Below are 10,805 nucleotides of genomic sequence, written 5' to 3' on the forward strand. Positions count from 1 at the left end.
AAAAAAAAAGAAAAAAAATGTAAAATAATTTAGGATTAAAAAATTTTAAAGTTTTATTTTTTAATGATTTAATATTTTCAAAAATTCTTTAAATATATCTAAAGAAGAAGGTTTCTGATGTCTTTTCTCGGGTCTTTTTTTGAAAGCTGTCATCTCCTGCCTTTCTTTTTCTAACTTTCCATCCCTTGATCTCCACGAGTCACACGTCAGCGAATGGGTTTGAAAGCAGTTCCCACTTCACCATTGGCAAAAGGGAAATCGTTTGATTTCGATTTCCACCACCTTTTGCTGTGTTTCTTTTCCGAGACTGAGTGACGGAACTTAGGCTGCTGCGGAAGTGCATCAGACCATTTCTTTAAATGGGATAGTCCTGTCTAACTCTGACCTTTCGACAACCCTCTTTCTGTTGAAAGTAAGCAACCCATACTCAGCAGCTAGACTTTGTTTTTATCTTGGATTTAGAATGATAGAACAAATAAAATATTGGTTAAAGTTTATTACCAACTTTCTACTTCAACTTTTATGGAGTAACTTAAATTTTTTTTTTTTACACTTTTATGGATACAAAAATAATCGTTAAAATATTTTCTAATGTAAACAAATCGACTTAGTTTATAAAAGCTTTTTAAGTATTGTTTACGTTTTAATATAAGTTGCTTTTATCTTGACTTAGCATAATTTTATTTTATTTTTTAATGTTGGCAAAGTGTTTCGTTGATTTTTCGATTATTTAAAAAAGTGTATTTATATATAACATTTATTTATTTTAAAAAATTTAAAATTATTTAAAATTTATTAGTTAATAATTTTAGGTGGCGACATCTGTTATCAAATTTCATAACAAATTATAACATACAATTTTATTTTATTTTATAAAATTATTTTAAAAATATTTACATAAAATATACAAAATATAATTATTATTTTCATTTCGCTTTTTTTATTTTTGTTAACACATTTAGATTATTACTGCATTTAGGAAATTAATTATTATAAAAATAATCACGTTTTAAATTTTATTATAAAATATTCGTTTAATTTTATTATAGAATTTTACTTATTTAAAATATTTTAATTAGATAATGAATAACTTCAAGTTTGCATTATTTTAAGTAAATATTTTAAATGTAGAAATAACGAAAGAAACGAAAGAATTTATATAAAAAAATGAATAAAAGTAAAATAAAAACAGAATAAGATTCTATCCATAGACTTAAAAAAAATAGTAAAAGAAAAAAACAGATAATTAAGGAAACCACGGATAGAATTCTTAAAAAGAAACATTTGTAGCCTTTGTTTCTATCAGTTTCAGCACTTTTCTTTTTCAAAAGGAGCACATATTATATGTGATATTCTGCATTCATTTTGAAAATGCATACATTATACTTATTTTGAATTAAAATTTTGAATTAAAATTTTATTTAATTTTTTATATTTGAATTATCATTGAAACAGAAAAATATGTGAATTAAATGCTTTAAACAACAAACATAATTAAAGTTTTTCAAAAATTAACATTTTTTTGGTTTTGAGTGAATATTTATAATCAAATATTTGTAAGAATTGCTAAGTCTTGAGATATCAATAGTGAAAAATAAGTATTATTCATAATGTATATCAAATATAAAAATACAGTAGATCCCCCTATAACGCGTAGATACGTTCTTCGTTATACGAATTTCGCGTTGTAGGAATCCTTAAATACGTGAGCCAATCACAGCCCGACACGTGAAGTTTACGGACTATGGCTGTTTGAAAGGTTTTCTTCCATAAAATTAATCGATTCTAGACTAATTCGACTTAACATTTCCAAAATACATATAATTTTTTGGGAATAATCCGTATAAACTATGCTATANTTATGTTATTAATTCATATGTTATAATCTTTTTTATTTTAGAGAGAATTGTGTTCTTAACTGTATGTATACCTATAAACTGTAGTTAAAATTATATTTTAGATATAAGCCAGATATTTGTGCTGTAAGTCTGCAGCTTTTTCAATAATAAAAAAAAAATCATAATTGTGGCTCAAAAACTGATATGTACGGTACCTTATGTTTAGATATAGAGTATTCTTTTCTAAGTTACATTTACATGTATTTTTTAAATTTTCAAAATATTTCGTAAATTTAAAAATTTTTTAAATAATCAGCATTTATTTATTTTTATATTCGAATTAGTGATAAATTTGTAAATAAAAATTACTTGTTAGATTTTTAAAGAAGCATCAAACTGCTTTCTAAATATTTTTGACAGTTTATTTTTCAACAAAATGTAATTTGTCAGCTTTGATACAAGTGTAGAATTTTTTTGATAAAGGTAAATTGCTAAAAATATTCAGGGAAAAAATTATTATTGAAAATTTTTTTTTCTTTCTTTGCAAAATAAATGTGGAATATATTATTTAACTTGAGTTTGTTTTTCCACAGGACGTAACACGTATGAAGAAGCAGCTGCATACATTCAGATGAAATTTGAAAGTCAGAATAAGCGTAAAGACACAAAAGAAATTTACACACACTTCACTTGTGCCACAGATACCAATAACATTCAATTCGTTTTTGATGCTGTTACTGATGTCATCATCAAACACAACCTTAAAGATTGTGGTCTATTTTGAAAGGTATAATTAATGTTTAAAGTATGTTTAGTAAAGATGAAAAACTCCGGAATAGTTATTAATGATACTAAATTTTTACAGGTAATTGATAGTTCCAAATTAAGAAAAGCAACAATCAAAGACTGTCTACAGAATTCCATTGCTTCTCATGGATGTATGTTCACTGTGCCAATTTATGCATTTTGATATGAAGTTTTCTGAAAATGTCTTCCTTCTTTCAGAGTCTCGTGCCTTTCTCTCCTTTAAACTGCGTGCCAATATGTATAAAAAAAATGACCAAATGTTTTTTCCACTCAAAGGGCATAAATGTGTATGTTGTGAATAACACTTCTATTTTTTCACTATTTACAGAATTAAATTAAAATGACTGAATAAAAATAAATGGGGAAAACAAGTCATTCTTGACCTATTTGCAAAGTACAGTACATTGCAATGTTGAATTTGTAAAATTTTCCTTTTTTCATTTTTAAATAAGCAAAAAACATACTTTATAATGTTTTGTAATGAATGAAACATTAATAATATAAACTGTTATAAATTTCTTTAAAAAAATAATCAGTTATGAGATGAAAAAAAAAGTAAATATTTTAAGCTTGGGCATTTATATTTGTTGTTTTGCATGATTATTAAAATTATTTGAATTTTAAAGTAATGAAGCAAAATGGTTGAAACAATTGACAGCTTTATAAAAAAAAATAATAAAATTATTACTTTTTGTGTTAACTTTATTACAATTATTATTATTGGTTTCAGTCATGTTCTTTTGTATAAAAAAAAAATAAGATTTTACCTGTTTGTTATTGTTTTTTTTTCTCTTCTTTCACTGTATATTATTATAATTTAATCTGTAAAATGATCACTTCACTCAAGAGTTTGGATAATCACTTTCCATTAATGGAAGTTGTCTTCACAATCTGTGATATGTTGAAATAGGTTCATTGTGGAAGTAACAGTCTTAAACAAATTCTGAAAATCATCATTTATATCAAACTCGAAAAAAATAATAACTGTTGATTTTAACAATTATTATTGTCTTTTATTATACCAACATAATAGAAATGATCATTCCCACAATGTATTTTTATATATTTAATCAATGGAATAAAAGTTTTGATGGACCAATTTTCTTCCAGAACATTGTACATATTGAATTTTTATTGTGTATGCATATTGGGCATTGTTACTTTTTTATAACTTTTTCCTTATCAGTGAGTGCTATACTACCTAACTGCTTTGTCAGAAGTTAAAAGTACATGTTAATTTGTTAAACAAATAACTGGCAAAAGAGAGAGAGAATTTCACTCACAAATAATACTGTTTGTGACTTTATTTCCTCTCCATTTTATCTGGAGCTAATTTGTTAAAAAAAATCAAATTTTTAACAAGATATTAGATAAAACATATTAATAAATATTGTTAATATTTTTAATCTATTATCAAGAACTATCTTATAATTGTGGTTTATAATTACATACAAGAGAGAATTGTGAAGTTTCATATTCTAAAGCTGTTCTATAATTTCAAAAAAAAAGAAAGGAAAAAAAATGAAATTTTAGAATAGTGTAATTTTATTTTTTAATTTTTTTTTCTACTTGTAAATTTGTTAGCGTAATCTACATATAATTGAATATAAATGTATTTAAAAACAGTCAAAATAAAAATTTAATTTTTCTTTGTTTTTAATTATTCACTTTAAAAAAAACCACAATTTTTTTTATCCTTTGGCACATTTAAATAAATGGATAAGTAAGAAAATATGGATTTTCTAGGATATTTTTACATATAGGAGTTGGCATATGAATGTGATAACAGCAGAAATGTCGATATGGTTTGTTTAGGAAAGATTTTATCAACATAGTTCATCTTTACCTGTAGAAGGAATTGTGATAAGCGTGTTGACTGATGTCAATATTGTCAGTTGATGGATGCTGCAGGACATGAGAAATATTGATAAAGACTCCTACACTTCTCCAAAAAAAGAATTTTTATATGATTAATTTTCTTGAGAACTTTAAATAAGTAATCAAAATGATAGCTGATATTAAACAATTCGACTGTCAGATTATTAGAATAATGCTTAAAATTACAAGAATATTCAGTTATAAGTAAGATCTGTCTACTGATATTTTCACACACTTGTCACATGACAAACTTTTAAACTTGTTTATATAAATTTTAATAAAAATAGTCAAAAATGTATGGTGAAGGAGGAGGAGGTATCAGTCTAATCAATTCTGAACAGAAATGTGTGTTGAGATATTTTCAAAAGGAAGGAAAACCAAAAATTCGATCGATAAATACTTTAGAAATGTTTCTTAATGAGTATATCGATTTTATTTAATAGAAATGCCAAGTTGTAGTTTCGCTAATAGGAAATTGGAGAAAGTCTATCTATTTCTTTTATAGATGATACTAATCAATAAAGAATTTTTCACGTGATTTATGATCTGTTTTTCTATGTATTAGATTCGAACAGATTAATGAAAATCGTATATTATTATTATTTTCTTATATACACGGTTAATATCGAGAGATCCATTAATCTTAATAATGAGAATTTATACTGTTTCTATTTAAATTCTTTTCTTTTGTAAAGTTCTACTTATTGGAATATCTGATTTATATTAAGAAAAATTTAAAGATTCAACAAAGACTGCTATGTCATCTATTCTAAACTGCAAGTCAAGCAGTTATATAAAGGAAAGAACTAAATGTGAAATAGATGTAAAGAAGAAAAGGACATATTTTAATGGCTGAACCCTGACAATAAATGTATAAACAGCACAAATGGCTTCTCCGTATGCTAAATTTAATAAATAAACTTAAAAAACAAATGACTAGTCTTTCTATTGAATCTTTTCAGGGGGAAAGTGAACTACATTTTTAAAAGTTCAATTCTTTCTAAAACAAAATAATGTATAGATCCGATTTTAGAAAGCTGTAAAAAATTAAATTTTATTTTGTGTATAACACGATATAAAAGAATATGAAAGAATATTCTATAAATACAGTACATATGGTCTTAAAAAATGTAAAAGCCTCTTATCGGATATAACAAGTCTTTCAATTGAATTTAGGTCACTAAATGTCCCTTTGTTTCGTTCCTAATGCCAAATAAAAGTTTCTAAAGTGCATTTTTTAAAGTTTTATAAATTTTATTGGTTGTATTGAAATTATTTACAGTTATAATAGTATTTTTTAATGTTACTTTGAAATTCAATAAAGTATTTATAGTAAAATTAATAAATTTTTTAAAATCTTAATACAAGGGAGAATTATCAAGATAGTCAAATGACCCTCTATTTGGCTTAAAGCAGTGTTTTTCAACCTTTTTGAATACGCGACCCCTTTACAAGTTAAAAAATTCTGGCAACCCCCTAGGGCCATATTAAAACTATATCAGTGATTTTAAAAACTATGTATTTAATTTTCTTTCTGTTGAGAAAAATTATTGTTGATTAAAACGAGAATTTGAGAAGAATCGACAATAACTTAAGACACATAACGTATGAAACTTCCTTTTCATTATAACATTGGGCTCGGATGCTGTTGACCTTTTTTTTTTAGGATGAGAATTTCCAACTTCTACTTTTCTACTTATTACTTCTTTTTGCAAGTCAGCTCAACACTTTTTACGGCTATCATTTTCTGCGGTGGCCCATACCCACCCGGGCCCATCTCTGGCTACACCCATCGTTGAGACCTGAATGTCGATCAAAAAACCAATTGTACTGTATAATAAACAGGTACAGCCTTCTCGCTGAAATTGTAGTTTTTTTAATGTAGTGTAGGACCTACAAACACTTGTCTTTTTCTTTTACCCGCGACCCCCTGTGTAAGACTTCACGACCTCCTGGGGGTCGCGACCCACAGGTTGAAAAACACTGGCTTAAAGTATTTTCAATGGCAGCTATTGAGATAATTTGTCCACATTATCTAGGCCTGTATAATTCTCGTGAGACCCACTAAAAAAGGCTTCAAGATTTAGTCTGTTATGTAAATGATAGAAAAGTGATACAAATTAAAGTTTCTTTTGATAAATGGTAAAAATTCTGTTTTCGTTTATTTTATTGTTTTTTATTTATATATTTTTTTTATGGCTTTTGGAGAGGATGATGCCTTGTCTTATTTTATCAGCCCTGTTCGTTATTATAAGTAACATTAAATTTTTGTACAGATGACATTTTGAAATCCTTGGAGAGAATTAGAAGAGAACTACTAATTCGCAACCTTTGTTTATGCAAGAACGTTTTAAAATGGAGTCAGAAAGATAGTAAAACGGAAAAATAAAATCCAAAATAAAAAGTGACAACTTTTATTTTATGATTTCGTATTCGAGAAAAATATATAAAACAGTTTTTATATTTCGGTTTTCATTTCTGACGTCACCAATAAATGAATTTATCAATTCGCAGAAATAGTTGACTTATCAATAGCTCATCTCAATTTTTTATTTTCACTTTCCCGGCTGTTATAGAATATAAAGTAGGGAAAGTAAGGTAATCGGTCAAATTTTGACTCCCGCTTTGGAGTTTTTTTGCATATCTCGATCTTTTGACATTCTAGGAGGCCAAAAAGTATCACAAAAATGTCTGTCGGCATCAAGATTAGATAAACCAAAATTTTCGAAACTTGGATTATTTTTATATATCGTGCATATTAGAGTTATGATATTAAATTTTGGTGTTAAAGGTCACTAGAGTGGGGCGATAAGGCATATGTGTTGTATGTCTTGTGGGTTCAGACTTATTAGCATTTACATTTTTTTTTTTTTTTTTTTTTTATAAACTCATCTCTACCTACCCTCAAAATTAAGCCTTTTGCCTTTTTATAAAAATTAATAATATAAAAATAATTTTTAAATAAATCGTATAACAGATGGCGCCATACACTGTTTTAACCTGTTCTAAAGTGTCTTAGTGGTTTTTAAACGGAGAAATTTTTCATAATTCAACAAAGTTACTTCTCTTAAGCTTTTGTTATTATCTAAATTTTATATTGCAATATGATTGAAAATTATCAGGCTTCATCCCTTAACCCTCTATTTTTAACACTGCCTTATTGACACTAATATGGCAGTGGTTCACTCAAGATTTAATCTTCGGGGAACCGACTTGAACGGATAAAAAATTCCCACTTTATATGATCGTTAATTCATAAGTAATATAGAAATAGAAGACAACGCAAAATATAAATTTAAAAAATTAATTTTAATTAGAAAAAGATTTTTGGGAAATTTTCTAGTGTTTGTTTTCCTTTTTCTTTGGAATTGCAAGGACCCTTGGCTCTCCTCTAGGTGTGCCACTGAAGATGGCCTTTTAATTATATCCATCATGAGTTGGAAAGGCCCTGATGGATATAATTTAAAGGGGCCCCGGATGTTGAATGAGGGGACTTGACATGTACAGGACAGACCCGAAAAGATTCCTGGTGTTTTTCAAACTTCCAGTTCCCCAGAGCTATAGGCTGACGCTTTAACCGCCTGGGCCATCCGGTCGTCTTTAAAAGCAAGTACTTCCTTAGCGTAGATATGTTGTGACGTTCAACCTATCGCAAGAAATTAAATTTAAACAATGTTGATCTAATTAAAATAGTTTGTTATGTCATTAAAAAATACAATTTCCTCTCTTTATAAATTATCAAATAATAATTTTCTATAATTCTTTAATAAATAATTTTCTATTTAAAAAATTTTATTTTTTTTTAACACAAAATTATCTTCCAGATTGAGTCGAAATAGAAAGCTGCTTGAAACATGAAAATAGCTTTTAATTTACATTGTGTATTTTAGTTAAGTTAACAATTTGAAAAAATAGGTGAATTAAATGAATTGAATAGATTTTAAATTTGTATAATAACAAAAAGCAAAATAAAATAATCTTAAATTTCATTTTTAATTTCGTAATAAAATTTCGTTTCTTGCAAAGTTAGGAAATTCATAAAACAAATTGTAATTACAGTACTGTGTTCATCTATAATTGCCTCGGCCATCCTGCCATCGAATCTCATATTTAGGAGGAGTCAAAAATATTTGTTATACATTATTCATTCTGGGAAAACCTTAAAAAAGGAAGGCCTCTCCAAAAATCCCTTATGATATTGAAGTATATGTTTAAAATCACTTACAGCACAGCTTCTATTATGACTTTCATGCAGGTCTAAAAAATAAATGGCTTATTACTTTTTGTTGGGCTGTAATTTTCAAAAATTACCTATGGTGTCCATTTGCCTATCTTGTTCTTCCTTAATCTCGAGAACGGAGTTAGGTAGATAAAATCAAGATCAGAAATGGAAAGTTTAGAGACAGGAGACCCCGATTTCACAAACCCGGACACACAAACTTTCGGTTTGGACCGGAAGTTACGTTATTCCAAAATAATTTCTCTTGAATAGAGTTAGATAGATGACTGGCATGACTCTGTTGTTAACAGGAAAAGTATGATGTAAAGGGACAAGACACTACTAAAATTGAAAGCATTGTGACGAAAAATTGCAACCCGGCATTACGACTGTTACAACAAGCAATTGCTCGTTTTAGTTTTTAAAATAATACTCAGAATATTTTAAAACACTTTTGATATGTGACTTATTGATGTTTTAAACATTCAACGTGGCTTAAGGGAATAAATGAATAAATGTTACCAGTATCTGTTAATGCTATACTGAGTAAGAGCTGAAAAAGAATGACATATTATGATGGATCTTCGTGATACTAGACAAATTAATTTTGGAGCTATTAGCATTATTTTCTATCAGTAATATCACTTTTTTAATTACAACATTTTCTGATCTTGGCGCAAAGGCTAATAATGTGTGCGAAGTATACATCATTACATTTCATGTTATAGGTTCAACAAATGAACTGAAATCCGTTTAAAGACGTTTTGGAATTGGGTGCAGAAGTCTTTTTTGCCTGTGGTATAATATATTGATAACAAATAACAGATGGCCACATGCTTCGCAAGTCCAAAAAATGCATATTTTCATGTAACTTTAAGAAAGTTTTACGATTCGATAATTAAAAAAGTTTAAATATCTATTATTAAGTTATTTACAATTTTATATTTTTTCGTATACTGAAAGATAAAGTAGAGTATTTATATATTTATAATATTTTTTTTTTTAAAGAGTCCATTGATTCGCTTAGTTATTAAACAAGTTTTTCCAACCAAAAAAAGTTTTCTATGTTGTAATTAAAAACTATCATTCATATTTTTAATACAGACAGTGTAGATACAGAAATAAAGATTTTAATTATAAATTTTAATTTTCTATCACATTGTATTCAAATTTCTTCATTCAAAAAGTGGTAATTTTTGATATCCATTAGACATTATTATAAATTATTTAAATACAGTATATATCTGTGGTAGAATGGTTGTTGCCTGTATTTAGGTATGTGTAACAAATGTAAAAAACCCATTTATAGCCCTCTAGTTACATAAATTATTTTGTAACAGCTTAGCAAATTTAAACAAATCACCAGTAATGGAGTAAGTGTCTTGGGTCCCAATGGGAAAATTATTTACAGGTCGCTCACAATATTTATACTTTTATTGTTATATATATATATATATATATAGTATATGTACAATGTAAATATTTAAATATTCCAGTTTTTGTATGAAATATTGAATATTTTTTCTTGCCAAGATGTTCGGGCACCAAAGGTTCGAGCTCGGGTGCACCGGACCAGCCACACATAGCTAGATCCTCCACTTCATACAGACGTTTTAACTTATCAATAAGAATGTTCATTTTTAACCTAATAAATATTACGGAAAGATTAATTCAATGCTAAAACGGTATTAGAAATTAATTATTTGCAAATTTTTCAAGGAAATTTAAACATTAACACTTGGGACACGAACTTGGAAGATTTGTTGTTAATTTATTTGAAGCGTATTATTTATGTTATACTGTGAAGATAAATTAACCAAATAATTAACATCAACAACATCAACAAATTACTAACTAAAAATTCAATTTCCGGGAACGAAATCTTAATTTATAACACTAAGTTTATAGGAAATAGAATGATTCTCTTGTTTTTCCACGAATTGAGTCGTAAAAGCTGGACATTCACATATTTAGTTTTACAAGTTTTTTTAAATATTAATAATTTTAAATTGTTGTTATTCAAACACGTAACATATTTATATTTGATTATGGTACAGTATCTG

At 27.0% G+C, this 10,805-nt stretch overlaps 1 protein-coding gene across 1 annotated transcript in view; it reads left to right on the top strand.

Moving 5' to 3' along the window:
• LOC111612958 (guanine nucleotide-binding protein G(i) subunit alpha-like) overlaps positions 1 to 4,153 on the top strand; it is a 60,415-nt gene extending 56,262 nt beyond the window's left edge. The window contains exons 9-10 of the mRNA XM_023354261.1: positions 2,432 to 2,625; positions 2,704 to 4,153. Coding sequence (XP_023210029.1) covers positions 2,432 to 2,622 — 191 coding nt within the window. The 3' untranslated portion in view covers positions 2,623 to 2,625; positions 2,704 to 4,153. The remainder of the gene's footprint in view (positions 1 to 2,431; positions 2,626 to 2,703) is intronic.
• The last annotated feature ends 6,652 nt before the right edge of the window (positions 4,154 to 10,805 follow it).

The sequence above is a fragment of the Centruroides sculpturatus genome, unplaced genomic scaffold (assembly GCF_000671375.1).
Source record: "Centruroides sculpturatus isolate CEXI.00-Female unplaced genomic scaffold, Cexi_2.0 scaffold112, whole genome shotgun sequence".
In the NCBI taxonomy this organism is placed as follows: domain Eukaryota; kingdom Metazoa; phylum Arthropoda; class Arachnida; order Scorpiones; family Buthidae; genus Centruroides; species Centruroides sculpturatus.